We start from the raw sequence: 18,846 nt of genomic DNA, 5'->3' as shown, positions 1-18,846 counted from the left end.
TGGGTCACTAAGGACCAGTGATCCATGGTCATTGGTCACCGACCAGTGAAGCTTTGTTGGCTACTCTAGTCACTGATGGGATCCGGGTTATCTGTGGGTGAGCTTTGGTCGAAAGACAGCCGGAAGACATCCCTGTGATTGATCTATAGCCACAAAATCGAACACTCGTCGGAAAGCACTTATTGAACCGTGGATAACCATATATTTTCCAAATCCACACCGCTCCACACTTCACACCAATTCCACGTCGCCAAGTCCCTTGGCTTTTAGCCGCGACTGTGGCGCTGCCCAGCGGCGACCGGACCAACTAGACACGGCGCTGACTAGACGCTCACAGCGGTTGGCATGGCAACCGTACCCGCGCCGCCGCTGCGGCTACTGGCTCCTACTGGCACACTTTCCTTGGGACGATTTCCATCAGGCACAAACAAGCTAGCGACGGCGCAAACCAACAGATAACACACACTCAGGTAATATAGGCAAAGACCATTGATGAGCCAACAGCGCAACAGACTAAGATGGCAGCTAATAGGAACGAAGTCTTATCACACCAAACTAGCAGGCAGTAAAAGACGAATATGGAGATATCCAAGGAATATTGCATCCGCACAATGCTTAAAATTAACATCAATGCAACCACATTCGATTACGTTCAAATAATATACCGTACGGACAGATTTGCCGGATTCGAATCGTTCTCAACCTATCGGAATGAAAGCATACAGATAGGCAACACACTTTTCGGGCTAAAATTCTGGCAGCGATTTTGGTAGTCACTTCATTGCTAACATATTGCATACCTCTCAAAAAGCGTGTGCATTTACTCTCAACTCGCCTCTGAGCGCTCCTCCCAAAGGTTTATTTGCAATTTACCCGAATTCCCCGATGTCTTAGCTGCCAGAACATCATATCCCGTTGGTTTACATTGACTCATCCGTCACACACAAGCGTGCTATAAAGTGTAGCCTGTCTTTCAGGACCGTCAGCCGTTTGTCATGGATGGGTTGGCATGACAAATAGACTGCTGCTGTCATGGCAAAAATGCGATTAAAAGCTTTTGAAAGCTTAGCAGCTGCCGAGCTAAACAAAAAGTACGCGCAAGCTATACAAACAAGCTAATTTGGGAAGCGTACGCAAGCAAGAATCACAACAGCTGCAATACCCTTGATCACAAAACTACACTTTTTCTATTAGACGCATCGCCTCAACTAATTTAAAAAAAACTCGGAAAAATATGCCACAACCCGCAGCCTCGAATTAGGAGCACTTAATATGGAGAATAGCGATATACTATAGGATGATAAAAGGAAACACGCATAAAAAGGAACAACCCCTGCAAGGTTTTACACCAGTTTAAAATCATCAGCCAGACGTTCCATGACTTATATCAACCTAAACACTCCAACACAGCACAAGGTAATTTGTAGATAGCTTGCTACACGTGGAATCACAACTGGCCAAATAGAGCAGTGCAGTACATGACAACACCGCCCATTTAATACCTAAAGCAGCTTACCACTAGCTATGAAGCGGAATGCTGTGCAGCTGTCGGTGCAAGTGACGTCACTTTTCGAGTTCGTTCTGATTGGCTAATAGCCGTTCCGTCGGTGTAAAGACTAGCTGCCATTGGCTGGACCGATCTGTAAGACGCGTTCCCATTGGTGGAGCCGTATGACGTCACCGTAACGAGGCGTTATGATTGGCCGTTGAGAGTGGTCTCGGCCATTTCGGTGATGATGTCATCATCCACAGAGTAGCTCAGCATAAACCGCAGGTGAACGCTCATCTGAGGAAAAGAGGAACACATGAATTTTGGCACGGGGCCTCCCTTGCGGTCTCGACACGGCGACAGCCTGTCATAGATCAATCTGTCATTTTTCATTATTCATGTGTCGTTCGTAAACTTCGTTAATTCACAAATGGCACTCCCATCCTCCAAAGTGACCTAGGGGTGAGATTACCACCCCCACACTGACCTGAGGTCACTCTCACTACCCCTCCCCACTGACCTGAGGTCCCCCTACACCACTGACCTGAGGTCAACACCCCCCCCCCCCTCCACTGACCTGCGGCTCGGGCCGGGCCAGTAGCAGCACCTGACTGGCAGCCGGTGGGGGCAGAAACGGTGAGCCGGCCGGTAGGTCTGTGGTAGACGGAGCCTGCAGACGCACCCGGGCAGACTAAAACGAGAGGGGGTTGGGGGTTTTTGGACGACCGGACTACAGTGGCCATCGGCCGGCTAAAACGAGGAAGGTCAAATGAGCTCATGGGGTTATGTAACGCCTCCTTCATGCTATGGTAATAATTCAAATCCAGCAAAGCTCTTTTTGTAGTCAGTTACTGGATTTAGCCTTCGTTTGAGATTGACCACCGGCCTTATTAAACCGCACACATGTAAAGACCTTGACAGCCTCAACGTCTTGTCAAGAGACCCACCACAACTATGATCGCTGATATCACCAAAAGATTTGATATGAAGTACCACGACCTATCAATAAAACCACAAAACCAAAAACGACGTCGAACAGATTATCAATTGGGCGCCAGACTAACATTCACGTCAAACTGACCCTCCATAACATTCCATCGACGTCATAAAAGTACAGTGGATTACAGAATGATGCTCCGCCCCTCACAAGCTATAAGTTGACTGTTACGCCGGGTTGTACCGTTTAACACGCAATTAAGCATGCCTATTGTGAGCGTAGAGTCGCAGGGACAGGCTGAGTCACTCAACATATGTGATGCGGCACTCTACCACTCCAGGTAACTAACTGCCCGTGAGAAATGTTAAATGGAACATGATTCTGTAGTCAACTGAACGGGGTCGATATCAATGTATACATTGATGTCGACTGCGGGTCCCTATACAAGACCAACTAACTCAGGTTTCTGTGCGTGCGTTCTGACAGTTTATTGTAGCCTCCCCTGTAACGTCCCCGGTACGTCCCTCGTAGCCTCCTCTGTAAATACGCTGAGACAATTGAGGATTGCTGTGTAGCAACTGCTAACTGTACAGTAGTAATGACTGGTAACTGTTGCTTTACAGTAGCAACTGGTAACTGAGTTACAGCAGCATTATCACAGGGTCCCCTATACAGTATACACCATTACCTTATCGCAGACGGCCTGCAGCGTGTACTGGGTGACGGGCCGGCCGGTGCGGTTCAGTGCCGTGATGACGTACACGGTGACGTCACGCCGCGGACGGTTACCAGCCGGGCCGTGCAGACTGATCTCCAGAGAGTTGGGCTCGCAGAACAGCGGTACCGGCGCCCCGCCGCCTGGGAGGGGAGCGGGGGTAAGCGACATAACTTATCAGGACATATCAGGACGAGGGAGCGAAACAAGGTGGGGGCGTGAGAGTTTACAATGCATGGTGCTGCTTTATATTTGGAGAAAAAAAAATGTACAAAGTATTGTTTGCACTCACGAGGCAATTATAACGTCACGATCAGTGGAGTGAAATGTCTAATTAACCTGAGAAACAAGTCTACCATTTAACTTACCGAAATCGCACAAGCATCCCAGGAAGTAGACAAACCACATATATCTCAAATACGGGCTATCTAAAAGCATCGCCTCTCATTCCCAGGCCTACAGCGTCCCATAAGTAAAAGACATTTTCCCCATCACCATTCCATCAATCATCCTACATCATCTTCCACAGTCGTCCTCCTGACTCACCGGGAGTGATATCCTCCAATCGAACGGTGACTTCCGACAGACCGGGAGGACGGGGCGTGGCGTCACCGGCGGCCGGGTCCTGACCTCGACCTGACCCCGGCTGACCTCCAGCGGCCGGGTCCTGACCTCCAGCTGACACGGGTTGACCTCCAGCTGGCACTGGTTGAGAGCCAGCTGATCCCATCTGACCGCCCAATCCCGTCTCAGATAACAACGAGTCGTGGGAGCTCGGGCCACTCAGCGTCGAGAGCAGGCTGACGTCATCGCCGAGCAGGTCTGTGATTGGTGGATGGCCGTTTGGCTCCGCCCCGGCCGCGCGCCCCGGTGACTGGGGCGGCGTGTGATTGGTTGGGACGGCGGAGGGGCGGGGCGAGCCGGCCGATGCGTTCGTCCGATTGGTGGAGGGAGAGCCGGGCGGAGCTGATAGTAGTCTGCCGAAAAAAATGAAATTACCCATCACAGTTGAGCCTAAATGATAAAAATGACAGCAAGTTTAACCCCATTTGATTATTATAGTCAAAAACACCACATGGTGAAACAATGCAGAAAAAAATAGTGAATAGGTAGTTTCAATGCTTGCTCGCAATCTAAATACGGAAACATGTAAACAACCATAAATTATCTCTCCCCCAAAGCTAACATATCTACTATCTAGTCTCCTCACCTATCTGCCGTCGCAGAGCTCGAGGCAGCCGTGGCTGTCGCGCCCGGCGCAGAGCTCGACATACTCAGTCTCACCAGATCATCGAGATCATCGAACGGTGATCGGGCCGGCGGCTGGGACGGTCGAGGAACGGTAGACGCTGCTGTCGGCGCCGGGGGTAGCATCTGTGGGATAGGCGGAGGTAGGGCGAGGTTAGTGGAAGGCGCCGGTGTGAGTGGGGGGGGGGGGGGAGGATAAAAAGTGGAAGAGGTTAGCGCATTGGTGATAATCGGCGAGGCAGGGTGGGACGCTGGGTTTGTAGGTTGATGGACATTCAAATTTGAAACAATTATCTGCAGAATGAGATAATGAAAAGTGATACAAGCTACCTCGAATTACAGCGAACACAAGAGTATAGAAAGCTAAGCCTACCCATGACTAGACACTCCCACTAGACGTCACACTCACTAACTCCCAACACCTTTCCTGGTTACCTTCCCCTTCTCTCCATCCCATTAGCTGACCTACCTGCGCGAGCATCGTCTGATGGCTCACCCCCACCCCCATACCGCCCGGCGGGGGCGGGTGCGGCTGGGGCGCGGAGGCTGGAGGACAGTCCAGCGCCCCCAGTAGCTCAGCCAGGCCCGACCCAGCGGGGGCTGGGACGGGGGCGGCGGTGGTGGGGACGGAGGGGGGTGGTCCGGTAGCTCGACCCAGTAGGTCAGGCGGCTGGTTCACTGATAATGCTGTGGGGATCGAGGATGGGCCCGATGCAGCAGCGTCCGAGAGACCTGGGGATCGGGCGGGTAGTGGTTAGAGGTCACGATAGCTACCAATTAAATACGAACGAAAATATAAATTATTTTTGTGCCGTATGTGCTAATGGAATTATATCGAGAAAACCTGCATGATAATGATTCACATGAAAAGTTTTGCTCAATGGTTTGCTCACTCAAAGTTTTGCTCTCTAAAAAACGGCAATTAATTCAAGCATGGTAAGATTATTCAGTGTAAAAATGCTGTTAGAAGGGATCATTTCAACAGCCCAAAAATAATGTAAACCCTCTTCGGAAATTGAACCCCCCCCCCCTTCCCTTACTCACTCACCCAGTCTTTCCAGCTGTTTCTGCAGCATGTCCTGACTGTGGCCGCGGTCGGGAGCCTCCGGCGGCCGGACCTCCTGCGGCGACTCCAGCTGTAGGAGGGTGAGGGGCGCGCTGCGCGAACTGAGCTCCCGGTGACGCGCAATCGTGGCGCCAATCTGCTCACTGGCAGACACCAGCTCGGCTGGGGAGAGGGGAGAGCGAGGGAACGGAGAGGGGTTAGTGTGTGTGACGGGGGGTACCAGTGTTGATGTTGGAATGAATTCTACCAACACCCAGGGATAAGCCTTAATCCGTATGGTGCAGCTGTTTGCATTTCACCCTCGATAGGCCCAATCGTAAGCTCTGGATGATATTGAGCAGGCTTATTCGTTCCAACTTATCAGGACTACAAGGCTGGCCCCCAATTACTGGCCAAGTCGATTATTTATGGCATATTTTCTGACTCTGGCAGGGGTGGCGCTCCAGATGACCTACCGAGCGCCGAGTCCTGATCGTCCGTCTCGGCTGCCAGCGTGTCCAGTTTTCCTCTGAGTTGTTGACAGGATGTACACAGTTCGGCCATCAGTTCCATTTCCTCACTGGATGTCGTCTCTGTAATATAGACAACGTATTTGGGAGTACAGCTTGTTTACCCATACACTTTCTATTGTGAAAATACTATAAAATAGCACCAGAAGTACTGTTTATGCTGCGGTTGCGATGGAAGTACAAATAATGCTGGAAAATTACGGCGCACACTTTCGAATTCCGGAATTCATAGTGTGAACGTACGTCCTAACTATTCTTGAATTTACAGCAGCGTAGCCAGCTTCTTAGACGAAAATACTTTCACATGAGCAGATCAGACCTCCCATCCAACTCTCCTGCCTGCTGAAGGGGCTAGACGGCCACTACCAGACAAGGAGTGAGGTCACCCGACCCTCTAGCCGCCCTCTAAAGCCTAAGCTACACTAGCATAAATTCCGACGTTTTTTCGGTTTCTGCGGGATTTCGGTTCGCGTCGTCAAGTTCGCCTCATAGCGAATGCATTGCGCAAGCTACACTGCCAGTCTGGCGTCCCGTGGAACGAAAACCCGCAAAAACCGACGAGTCGGAACCGAAAAAAAGTTCAGAGCTGTGAACTTTTTTTCGGTTTCTGCGGGATTTCGTTTTAGTGATGAATGATTAGAAGTGATTGTTGCTAATAATAGTGTGACGATGGAACAGTTTCAAGTGTAAATAATGAAAATGGTGTAATTCATAATTAAAGAAGACAAGATGTGTTTCAAAACTCATCATTCTACTTGATAATTGTAATTAAGCTGACAAATGATTATGATCGAAAATGTATTCTTGTTAGTTGTAAAATCTTTAAAACAATTATTTAATTATGATTTTGTTAAAACACGATAACATTTAACATGAATAATTAATTAATTTGATCACTTATCCATCACTATGCTATAAACAACATGCCGTCCACGCGGCGGCCGCCCGGAACGAAAAAACGCAGAAACCGTAAAAACGCGGAAACCGAAAACACGCAGAAACCGAAAAAACGCTGATAGTGTAGCCTGAGCTTAACTCTAGCCGCCCTGACTTACCTGGCGAGTAGTTGTCCATCATCTCCTCCAGCAGGCGCAGGTTGGAGTGGACCGTCTCGAGCTCCGTGACCCTGCGACTGACCCGCTCTGACCTCTCCTCGTCCTGGGTCACACAGCCAGGTCACACGGGGTCACAGAGGCGGGACACAGCGCCAGGTCACGCAGGGATGAATTACAGGGTCACAGTGAAGCACTGGATCACACACAGGGAAATAAAGATCATACAGGGTGGACAGGAAAACACATTGCATCCACTGTCATCACAGCGTCCTAGAGTCTCGCCGGTTCCAAGCATAGGTTCACATGACATTCCAGTTTCCACACAACCAATCAACATCCTACTTACCCTAATACCCTACATAATATGTATAATATAACTACATACATTTTCCAATACTCGATTCCATGTCCTCAGGGTTTCATTATAAACCGCCTTACTTGTTTCACCATGGTTTTAATCAGCCGGTTTGCAGCCTGGATGTCGTCTGGATTGGTGCTCTGGAGAAGCCGCTTCAGCAGCGCCGCCTTCTGGCTGTCCTCGAAGATGGGGTTCTTGGGCCGCTCGGTAGATGGCAGTGGCGGCGTCGGCGCCCGGTGTGGATCCAGCTGAGGGGGACAACGGTGACCTCAGAGTTCTCAGCTCCCGGAATCTCCTTCATATTCTCTCATTCTCAGGCATTGGTCTTATCAGGCCGAAAAGGCTATCCCGATCCATACTAACGGTACATATACCTTCAACCTTGTGCCTTTCTCGATACCACTGTTCTCTCTCCCGCTCTCTAGGTTAGAGCAGCCATCGGTTCATCACCCGTTCCGTGCTTCTATCCTCAGGATACGGAAATCCTTCTCCTCCACGCCGCAACCCCCTCCGGGCTGGACAGGCAACTTTATCTCATGCGGGCTGGTCCCTTGGAGCGGCACCGCTGCTCCCGAGGGAGCGCACCCCGTAGCCGGGTGCAGTGAGTGCCTTGGGGCTGGGTGGCCTGTCCTCTGGACGGGCTCAGCCCCGGCGACTCACTAGGGTGCCTGCCCAGACCAATGTCTCCCCCTATATCCTATCGTCCTCCCGGCTCTGAAATGATCTCATCAGACCGAAAGGGCCTAACCCAACAAAACAAAAACAAAAACATCGATTCATATCCGTCAGTCGCTGATCCTCTCTCCTTTTGACCTAGTCTCTCTCGCTTTCCGCCTTTTCTGTTTGACTGCTGCTTATATTTCTGTCTCTGCTAATTCATCATCTATCTGTCTATATGTCCGTCTGTCTGTCTGCGCCAGCGACCACTGTGTGTGTGTGTGTGTTTTTTTTTTAATTTTGGTTGTCGAGGATACTCCAACTGCATTCCAGCTGCACACGAATTTTTAGAGGAAGGGGAGGGGAATATTTGTAAAATTGTCTGTGATTACAGCCAGCTAGCTGATAACCTGTTACGAAACTTACGTTCCCAGAGAATTTCAATGTCGTGTTCTAAGGCTACAGTTAGCTAGAGTTCTTGCACGTCAAAGCAGTTCCACTCAAGTCATGCGATAAAACAGCAAAGAGCTGAGGCATTGTGCCACACATTCGTATATACAGCGCAGTTGATGGATATAATTTAAGTGCCCTTAGACAAAGATAGAGTAGGCAATGTGCTACAATATGTTCAGGATAGGCCATTTCACATTCCATGAACAGTGCGTTGCCATAAACAAAGCTGCATTACCAGCCAGCGAAAACAAACCAGAGAGCTGCAGCCCCGTTACCTACCGCCTCATCGGCGGATTCTGGAACCATTAGTGCGTCGTCCATCCGCGCCGCGGCGCCACCTGCATCACGAGGCGCTATCTAGCGGGCGACATGCAGAGCACGGGTTAGAGGGCGAGGGTGGTGAAGATGGGAGAGTGCAGCATGCTATCAGGGGAGGGTGGCAGGGAATGACAGCTAACACCAAATGGGAGGGAGGTAATGCAATGCATCATGCTGCAGGAGTTAATATTGCAGCTCATTCGACAATGAATCTGAATTAAATGAACACATGCAACACGGTAAGAAAATGGGGTTCAGAACACCATAAAACAATGAGTGGTTTCAACGCAACCGATCAACCATTAGACATTTGAAATGATATTGTCATTACCTACATCACAGAGAGAAAAAATCACGACTCGCAAATGAAAACATCACACCTTCGTAAGTTAAGGTCGAGAGAACATGCCACCAACTACATATATTCAAAACCAGTCCTTTGCACACCAAAACATTCTTCTGCATGCTTCAGACCGCATCACAAGTCTGTCATAACAAATCCCAGTACACCACACCGCACTGATATTCGGCGACACAATTATCGGACACAGCTCAAAAAGTAATACTGTTACAAGTCTTCTTGTTGATACTTTGGCACACATAGGTCTCATATTTGTACCACATTTTCCTAGCTAGCAGCAATTTACCATAGTCGTCATAACGCCAAACATAAAAATAATATCGTGTCTTTTTGGTAATACTTGGCACATTTCAAACTTTCGAGTTGTCACAGTCTTTGAGTCCCATCGGAGATCCTTCCAGGGCCCTGCCATTTCCCATGCCATCCTAGAGAACCTGTCCCTTTCCCTCACAAAGCCAGCCTAGGTAACACCTTTTCTGAGAAGCTTTCTATATGACACTTAATAAACCTACTAAATACCTTCCCAGAACTGCCAGAAGGTATCCCAGAATGTGTCCTATCCTACTCTAAAACCCATCCAGCTACCGCCACACGAAGCTAGTTCATATGACACAGGTGCACCAACGTCCTAAGCGCCTTCAACTCATGAACTCCAATTCAAGCAGTTCCATCTAGTCCCAAGCGACCCAAGCTGACTACAACTGCCTCGAATAATTCGAAAATAAATACTGAAATCCATGAAAGCCCCACTCAGAATTGCAAAAGCATCCACTAGCTGCACATAAAAGCAAGCATGCATGAGCAACATAATCCTGCGCCAAAGTGTTCCGCTATCTCTAAAATGTCTCCGTGAAATCTTAGCAATGTCAATTATAGACTAAGGGCTCAGTGATCACTACACCACCAAAGCAGCAGCTGAGTGCATCTGTACTACCAACTACCCTAACCACACCATAGCCAAGCAAAACTTTACCTCTTTCTCTCCTTTCTACCCTCATCCCTTCTCACCTACCTCCCTCCCTCTCCCCCGTTCTGCCCCGAGGTGGCTCCTCCGCTACTCTGCCCCGAGGTCGCTCCACTACCGAGCACCACACACTCCCTCCAACCTACCCCGTGTAGATCCAGCAGACCCTGCTTCTGCAGAAGGGTAAACGCCTCCTGGATCTTGGTCTCGTGCGGGATCTGGCGCGACCAGAGGAGCAGAAGGTCGGCCACGCGCTGTTTGACGCGCTGCGGAGTGCGCGCGCCCAGGTAGCGCGGGGAGAGGAGCTTGATGAGCTCGTTGAGGAAGCGGAATTTGCCCAGCTCGGCCTGGAAGCGCGCGCCGCCTGTGCGCGCGCAGGTGTCCAGCAGCTGACGGAGAGAGGGCAGAGTGGGGTCAGGTGCTGAAGGGCAAGGGAGGGTCCGGCATCACGGAAATGTTGCGATGAATCAGCGCAAAGAAAAGAAAACTTAGCACAAATACCGATGTAAAACCTAAACTGTACCTATAATTTGTATAAAATCAACTCATAGACCGACAATCACTTATTCACGATCACATCGTGTAGAAAACTCAATACGTGAAACGAAAAGACCACAACGAAGAAACAAGGAGAGCTAATCGCATAAAGCAAGAATGTGTCGAGCAAGTATAGTTCTAGCCTTTGTAACCTTCATATTGGTTAAAGTTCATTCAAGTCACGCAGCTGATGTCAACATCAGCGAACTTCAGCGTCCCCCTCCAGTAAGCCCGATAAAACCTCAGCTTACTCTCCCCAGCGTCTCATGATGGTACTCACATCCAGAGCGAGCATGGCCTCTCTCTCCTGAGGACTCTGTACACGGTACGCCAGCAGGCGGGTCGCAGCCACAGCTCCATCCTAAGGGTTGGGTGAAAAAGAACGGCGATCGTAACTAAAAACAAGGCAAGTCACATGAGCCCTCGTTAAAAGTTGAATGCTAAAAAGTTTTCATTGCTAAAGGTTCAAATTGTATATTTGGTTAGATTTTCTTTTGTGAAGGCTTTCGATTCCAGTCCAGGATGTTGCTGATCCATCAACCCAACAAAGACTTTGTTCAAATTTGGCAAAACATCGTCGTCAAATTAAAACAGGGTGTTTAACTTCTCATTGCATCACTGCATTTCACTAAAACCATAACCAAACACATCCATGACAAAGAAAAAAACACAATAAAACTCACCTGATCGCGTTTGATGCGCTCACAGAACGTGTACACCAGCTGGGGGTCGTAAGTCTGACTCAGCGGATTGGTGATCCTCTCTGGGAAACAGAATATGTGATTGGATCAAAGGATATGCCGTACAATATTTTCAAGTAGTGGTCCTGTCAAGTGTCACATGTCATTCGGAGATCAGAACGGTTCGTATTCCCGATGCTCCGCCTCAAATTGCGTAAACCGTCACCCAAACACACAAAAGGCAATGCACTGAGCAGACACACAAGATCGGCAGTGGGGAGTAGTAGAGATAAAACATGGGCCATGACAAAAAAGGCGATGGCAGACAGCTATCAAAGATGGGGATAGGCACTGTAACATTGATCTCGTGGCTGGACGCAGAATCAGCGACAATTACAATTGGAGGCGTCACGCTGACCAATCCCTGATGGGTCACATTCAAGGAGGATGAGTGACTCCCTCCTTCCATCCTGAACTATCCAATGCGGCTGTTCTCAGCAAGTAGGGAATCCCAGCAGGTGTGTTGGCTCGCATTATCAGACAGATATGCCATGGAAGAAAGCAACAAGATCAGATGCAGTCTACTGGGCACGTAGTATGCTGCCACTCTGTCACTGTCATTCTCTCTAGCAGCATATACCACAGCTTTCAAGGCTTTGTGTGCCCAGACTGGCCCCAAAGGCTGACATCTGCCACAAGGGATCTGTTAAGGCATGCTCCAGCCCATTATTCTTTGAGGGACTAAGGAGAGGCTCCACCTCCCAATGTCATCTGCACGCAAGACAGTCAGTTGGCCATTCACGCAGCTGGGTGAATCTATTGCCAGGGCTGCGGAGTCGATGGATTTTCGGCGACTCCGACTCCGGCTTTCAAAAACCAGCTCCGACTCCGACTCCGACTCCGGGCAGAATTGTCGACTCCGACCGACTCCAACTCCCGACTTCGCAGACCTAGGCAGGGCTGCGGAGTAGACAGATTTTCGGTGACTCCGACTCTGACTCCGGCTCGGGTTTCTAAATTAGACTCCGACTCAGACTCCGGTCACAACTGTCGACTCCGACCGACTCCGACTCTGACTCCGCAGCCCTGTCTATTGCTGCACCACGGAGACAGGTACCTCGCTGAATGCTGAAGCTGAAAGATTGCCACAATTACTGTACCACAGCACATATAAATCTGAACACTTAATACCCCAGTTCCCAGCTTAAAGGGACCCTCCCACCTTCAAAAAAGTTTATGAATTGGCATGGAAGTGATGTCGCTCGGTTCAGAAAGAGCAAAAACGAATATCTACCAAATTTCACCGAAAAATATTCACCGGTTTTCAAGATATTAGACTTTTACTTTTGTTTACTTTTTTGGGATCTCCGCTGTTTCTAGCGAATTTATTTTAGAAGTGCGGCGTTTGCGGCAGATGTTGCGCGCAAATAGCATATACCACCGCGTGCTACAAAACGTTTTAGTCAAACATTTAAAAATCGTTAGATATTTGCGCTGACGTCACACATTCAGAGGGGTATTCCTAAGCATTAGCCCCTCTGAATCAAAATGCTGCAATTTTGAAATTCAATATTTCCGATTTAAGGCATTTCTCGATGTTGTGAGTGCCGAAACCGGTAATTGTGAGCCAGGGACCCCATTTTGGCTATCTCAACTCAAATCTAATGTTAAGGTGGGAGGGTCCCTTTAACCTGAACCATCTGACAGCTGCTAGTTTTACTTACGTATGAGCACATCCAGAGGTTCCTGGTTGTGACTGGCCATGGCAGTGGTGCCAGAGACTGTTTCTTAGGTTAGTGGAGGGTACAGTACAGTGGTCTTCACCTTTCACAGTCTCCTTCTGGTGAACTGGGGAGCAAAAAACAAAATACTGATAGAGGGGACATACAGAGAGATACAGGGATACAGACAAACAATAAATGTACAGCCCTAGCCTCACAATGTCTCACAATAATGACAGTGGCAAGGAAAAGTCCCTACCTACGCAGGGAATGACAAAAATTACAAAAATTATCGTTACATTAATGTCCTCCACGGCCGGCCCATTACAAACAAGTAAGTATTTATGCAGTTTGACAGGTGTGTTCAGCTACTTCTCGATGCTCAAAGCATTTCCATTTGTAACCTAGCAACGGTCTACCTTTAGTGTAGCTGGCAGCAGGTTGCTAGGTGACTGCTGCTTGTGATCCGTTATTGCTTCGTGAGCATCCCCTGGGGAATAGGATTGTAACTGCGAATCAATGCATAAACTGCGCATTAGTTACATAAAGTTTTTATCTGTCAGTAAAATAAAAGAAGCACAAAGATAAAGGAAAAAATAACACTTTTCTACCTACACCAGCATAAAAGTGAAAGAGATAATGGTTTTACCGATAAGGAACAGGAAACTCGGAGGAAGGCAGCGTTTTGTACCATAAAATAGCATATTTGCTTTATGCTAACTGAAGGTATTCTCAGCTTACTGTATTTTCTATTTTTCCTCTAAATTACTACCAACTTACGCGCGGATTTGGAAGCATTTCATTGCATGCAACAACGTGGTATCACAGCGTTTGTGTCGGATATTTTAGCGACATTGATATTGCATTAATTTCCTATCTGTGTGACATTGCAACATGGCTTGCCCGTTGAATTCGTATCATGACATTGAATCGCCTTCCAAGCGGCTTGGACACGGACAGGTTCAGGTAAGGCGCCATGTGCCATGCCATTTTTTTTTGCTACACAGATTGCATTGCAATTCTCAGACAGTTGAAAGGTTGTGGCAAGGTTGTGGGGATTAACATTGGACTCGTAGAGAAAAGGGGTCCATGCATCACATTTGTGTTTGTCAAGTCTCACTTCAACTTTGAGTTGGCTTGCAGATCTCAGACACGCAGGGCCCTGTTTCACTGTCCGGATACTGATAATGCCTTGGTCCGGACGGTGCGCCCGCTGCAGCGCGCTGATGCGGCGTTCGAGACGAATTCGGCTTAACGATCAGCATTGTGAGGCGTCCGAGTTTGTTTTCAGTCCCACGCACAAGGGGGAAAAGCTCAAATTATTGAGCGCTCAAAATATTGAGCGTGTGACGTCAGAGGCTCCCATAGGCGTAATGCTGAGGGCTCAAAAAATTGAGCCGTTTCAGGAACACGTTTTGCAAAAGCAACTCGCAACACCTAGGGAGAAATGGCAACACCCTAGGAGAATCACTAATGATGCAAAACAGATTAGGCTTTCATATTTTTCACTGCTCAAGCTTCAATGATTGGGGGAACACCAATTTCTAGGTCGAAATCTTACGGCATACCAGGATGACTTAAAAACAGGCCAATATTTATGTCGAAATAAAAGTTATTTTTTGTCCATTCACGTTTTTTACTAGGGTTCTGTTGGAAAGAGCATTTTTCATACTACCCAGAATGATTGCGATTCAATTTCACATTACCCATATCGGAGAATATTTTTTCATTTGGCGGCGCCGTTTGTTTATTTCGTCGCGACGTCTCCGGTCGCGTGGTTGTCGTCGTCCTTGTGTTGAGGGTAAGTTTTTATCGTTTTAGTTGTACTTAGATGTTAAAAGGTACACTGAAAAGTTTGAATATGCTGTGATTTTAAATTCGGAAACACGTAAACGTCAATCAATTCACGTTTTCCTCGATTTGCGTGCAGATAAGTAACTGTCGACGAAAGTGGCGCCATCCGATATGATGTTTTGAAGGAAGGAGACACAACATATTTACGTGAAAATTGTTGTTTTTTAGTGGTCTAAGTGCTGCAAAGAGGCTGTGAATGTTTTCTTCACACAATTTTTCATTAGTTATGATGAGGTAAAAGGTAGTTTCAGTCTTAACTTTCATATAAATGACATTAAAACATATGATAGTCCACTGCTATCAGTGATTGAGTACCTTGATATTTGGCATTTCTTATTAATTTGAATGTATTCTCTATCCATATGTCCTGATAGTAAGTGACAATACTCTGCCAATATGTTTCCATAGTTTTCACATTCATTTTCCAGTCCTTTACATAACATCACAATTTATAATCAACAAAACTCAACTCCTTCATTACTTCACAACACTGACAGCATGACAGACTGACAGTCAACTATTGTGTGGGTGAATGCTGAAACAGGATAGCCACTTTGCTGACTGGCTCGCTCATATGAAATAAGATAAAAATTATCCTTTATATCATTTCCATCTGGAGGATCGGAGTCAACGGAAAAGGAAGGCCACTTTCAATCCTCAAGGTCTAGGCCGCCAGACGCCAGTGGGCAGTCACCACCAAATTTATAATCGATTAATTCATTATTATACTTTGAGACCCTTAGGTCACTGGATCAGCATCACATTTACAGTTTCAATATAGTAAAGGTTTTTATTTGTATGATGTGAAATATTTTCCTGAATCAGAATTTAATTATCCCTAGGTACCTGGTAGAGGTTTTGGATTTAATGCTCATTGTTGGTGTGCAGTCAGGATTTTTTGACAGGTCCAGATAGGGAATCCTGAGCAATTTTATAGTAAAGTGGTCTCCTTATAATCACCACACATTTTATCAAAAGCATTTGCAGAATTCATTCAATGAAGAATTTTATCAATGTTGCACCCATTTCTTAGACGACCTAGGCTGCATCTTTTTTTTAGTTCCTGTTGTATGACATATTTTCCGTTTTGTTCCACTGCATAAAGAAAAAAATCGTTTGAGATCACAAAACAGCTTTTCTTTTTCTGGCAGGTCTGCACAACCAAGCGGTCGCTGGCAAGGACGTCGGCCGTCTCTGTGGGTAAGGTCATCTGCTCAGCCTTTGTGGAGATCAGCAAGACGTCACTAAGATGAAGACTTCGCTGGAGCAGAAGCCGCTGACCCGTGTCCGATCGGGCAGGTCATGCTCGACGGCACGAGCCACAACTCGAACGACTCGGTGACATCAACAACATGGTGGAGCAGGTGAATGAGTTTGGCGACGTGTTGTGCGACTGCAAGAAGGGTTGTCTGCGTGTTCTGGCCGGCGGAGCGGCGACGCTGCGCAGTCTGTGCTGGCGGTGAGCAGCTGGCCGTGGTGACCGCGCGCGCCCACATGCGCCGACAACCTGTGCGGCTTCGACGGCCCGGGACAGCCCGATGCCGCCCACTATGCGACGCCGACCGCGCACTGTCCGCACGGCCACATGGAGGTGTGCCCGCGCCTTTTGCCCGCACGCCGCTACCTCGCAGCTGGTCTGCAACCACGCCGTCGCCGCCTGTAGCCCGATAACAAAACGGCTGTCTGATAATGCCGCGTGTTCTTTGTGATGTTGCTACTGTGATCGTTGCTACTGCTGGTCTGAGACTCGATGTTTCCATTCGTCTATTTGATAATGATAAGCTTAGTCCGAGCTTAGGTCGTTTATATCATTTGTTATATGGCATATTTTGGATCAAAGCAGTACGACACTGCCTCCTGCTTTTGTGATGTATGCTGGCAAGACGCAGGTTCCGGTCGCAGGTCACCCGGACCCGGTTCCAATGTGGTCGGGCTGGCATGCGATAATGTGATGTTGTTTTGCTCGTCTCTGTGTTCCACACTTGATGATGTTTGTGAATCTAACCCACATTGTATAGTATTTTTGTTTGTTTGCGGCCGATGGCCTTGTAAGTTGTAACCGTGGCAATACAGTTTTTCCTGCGATAATTCTCCAATATTCAAGGGTGGGTGGATATCTCTGTATTCACGTATTCCTTTCTCCCAGTACAGTCAGAGAATATCAATTACAGTATTCATACGGATTATTCAAGCCTTGTATAATTATTTGAGGTGTGCCGAATCCGAAAGACCGATAAAACTACTAGCGGAAAATGTGACATGATGTCATGGGTTTGTGAAAAGTTTAGGTACCACGTAGCATTCAACTTCCTGCATTTCTGTTTCAACTCAGTTTAACGTATTTCAACGAACATAACATCAAAAATGGCAGCCAGTACCGGCTTCACCTGTCACGGAGAACGCTCAAAAAATTGAGTGTAGATGCTGGCCGGCACTCAATTTTTTGAGCGCCAGCTGACTGTCGTCTGTCGTGGCGCTCAATTTTTTGAGTATCGCGGTCCCGAACGACAAGTGGCGCTCAAAAAGTTGAGCGTCTTTAGGGCATTTTCTTTCCGAAAACACCGATATAAATTATCACGGCGAGTGTTCGAGAAGAAACCTTGTTGCTCTCTCTTGCCATTGATACCTTATTTGGATACGATATTTGCCGTAGTGTGACGCTAAAGGCATTGTAAAATACCATCGTTTCGCCTATTCCTTCATAATGGGGCCCGCTCAATTTTTTGAGCGCTCAATTTTTTGAGCTTTTCCCCCTTGTGCGTGGGACTGTTTTGTTTCCATGGAAAGCCAACGCACTGACACGCAGCACGCTGCAGCGCTCTGCCCTGAAACACTGCCCAGGGTTGGGAAGTGATCACTAGTAGTAGCTATTTACTATTCTGGTGCTGAAGGCATTTTTTGCAGCTGTTTTCTGGCTCTGGGTGTGCCCATCCTAATCCAGCATTCTCTTGACAGGTCAGCCTTGTTCTGTGTCAGGAACTTCTCTGGTACAGTGTCATGCCTCCATACAGCAGCCCAGCTGGCCAACTCAGATTTGTGTGGCTCCAGGAGGCCATGGCCCCAAAACGTCCAACCAGGGGCACGCTGTCTGGCTGATATAGGCTTGGTTGGTAATAGGGTACATGTGCTTTATGTAAAAGTGGCTCAATTTTGAAGGTTATAAGCAACCAACTTCCTACACAAATTGTACTGATATTTCAGCTCAAAATCACTTCTGCCTAATGTTGGCGCATGAGGGCTTCATGGTCGTCTGGCATAGCATGTGGATGTTTTACAGTCTGGGCAGCTGGTTGAGGTCACCTGTTGAACTCACCTATTAGGTTTCCTTGCTCATTGCCCAGATGGTGGCAGGGTTGTAAGAGACAGGAAACCATGTCAAAGAGGTTCACATTGACTCACCTCATCATCATTAAAAAAGAGTTGGGGCATTCTGGGCTGACCCTGAGGTCTCTAATCTCTCTGGGTAAGGTAAATCATGGGGCTCACAGAATGGACCATTTGAGCTGCATGTCTGTGAATTCCTTTCAGTTTTTGTTGGTAGCCTACACTGAATGAACCCCACATCATGTTTCTATGCATCAGTGTCAAGTCGCAGGCCAACGTCATCCTGGTTGCCCAGTTTCCAGCGATAAATCTTCGTGTCATCGGAGAAGAGCTTGATGCGACCCAATACTTCCAAGGGCATGTAGAGGCTCTCGGACAGAACTGATCCGAGGACCGAGCCCTGTGGCATGCCGCTGTGAACAGTCGTCCATCGCGATTTGAGCCTTGGATCATAACCCTTTTTCGGCGATCAAACGACGAACGTGAGAAGTTGCCTCTGATGCAGTACCTACCCGTGAATCATCGCCGGTGCGGCATAAAATCGAACGCCTTGTCGGAGTCAGGGTATGCTGCAGATGTCAACGGGGTAGCCGTCTTCCA

General features: G+C 48.0%; 2 protein-coding genes across 6 annotated transcripts in view; one reads left to right on the top strand and one right to left on the bottom strand.

Annotated features, from left to right (window-relative positions):
- Positions 1 to 179: 179 nt before the first annotated feature.
- LOC122368756 (ADP-ribosylation factor-binding protein GGA3-like) lies at positions 180 to 13,577 on the bottom strand. Of its 4 annotated transcripts, none has more exons than XM_043342978.1 (16): positions 13,488 to 13,577; positions 13,072 to 13,195; positions 11,351 to 11,430; positions 10,948 to 11,028; positions 10,277 to 10,519; positions 8,767 to 8,844; positions 7,458 to 7,625; positions 7,020 to 7,122; positions 5,911 to 6,027; positions 5,438 to 5,617; positions 4,859 to 5,121; positions 4,352 to 4,515; positions 3,688 to 4,118; positions 3,115 to 3,284; positions 2,067 to 2,180; positions 180 to 1,786 (listed from the first exon to the last, which is right to left on the bottom strand). In XM_043342978.1, exons 2-16 carry the CDS (start codon positions 13,109 to 13,111, stop codon positions 1,694 to 1,696), a joined length of 2,325 nt encoding a protein of 774 aa, XP_043198913.1. In that variant the 5' UTR covers positions 13,112 to 13,195; positions 13,488 to 13,577; the 3' UTR covers positions 180 to 1,693. The 4 variants fall into 4 exon arrangements, with proteins under 4 accessions (XP_043198913.1, XP_043198911.1, XP_043198912.1 ...); XM_043342976.1 differs by lacking the exon at positions 13,488 to 13,577 and adding an exon at positions 13,368 to 13,416; XM_043342977.1 differs by lacking the exon at positions 13,488 to 13,577 and adding an exon at positions 13,353 to 13,381.
- A 316-nt stretch (positions 13,578 to 13,893) lies between these two features.
- The window catches only part of LOC122368754 (thymidine kinase, cytosolic-like), a 30,558-nt gene continuing 25,605 nt past the window's right edge, over positions 13,894 to 18,846 (top strand). The window contains exon 1 of one of the 2 annotated variants that reach the window (XM_043342974.1): positions 13,894 to 14,034. In XM_043342974.1, coding sequence (XP_043198909.1) covers positions 13,963 to 14,034 — 72 coding nt within the window. In that variant the 5' untranslated portion in view covers positions 13,894 to 13,962. The remainder of the gene's footprint in view (positions 14,035 to 18,846) is intronic. The other variant, XM_043342975.1, reaches the window with a different exon arrangement.

Source organism: Amphibalanus amphitrite, unplaced genomic scaffold (assembly GCF_019059575.1).
Source record: "Amphibalanus amphitrite isolate SeventyFive unplaced genomic scaffold, NRLGWU_Aamphi_draft 000973F_arrow, whole genome shotgun sequence".
NCBI classification, from domain to species: Eukaryota; Metazoa; Arthropoda; class Thecostraca; order Balanomorpha; family Balanidae; genus Amphibalanus; species Amphibalanus amphitrite.
This window is presented reverse-complemented; position numbering and strand designations above follow the sequence as displayed.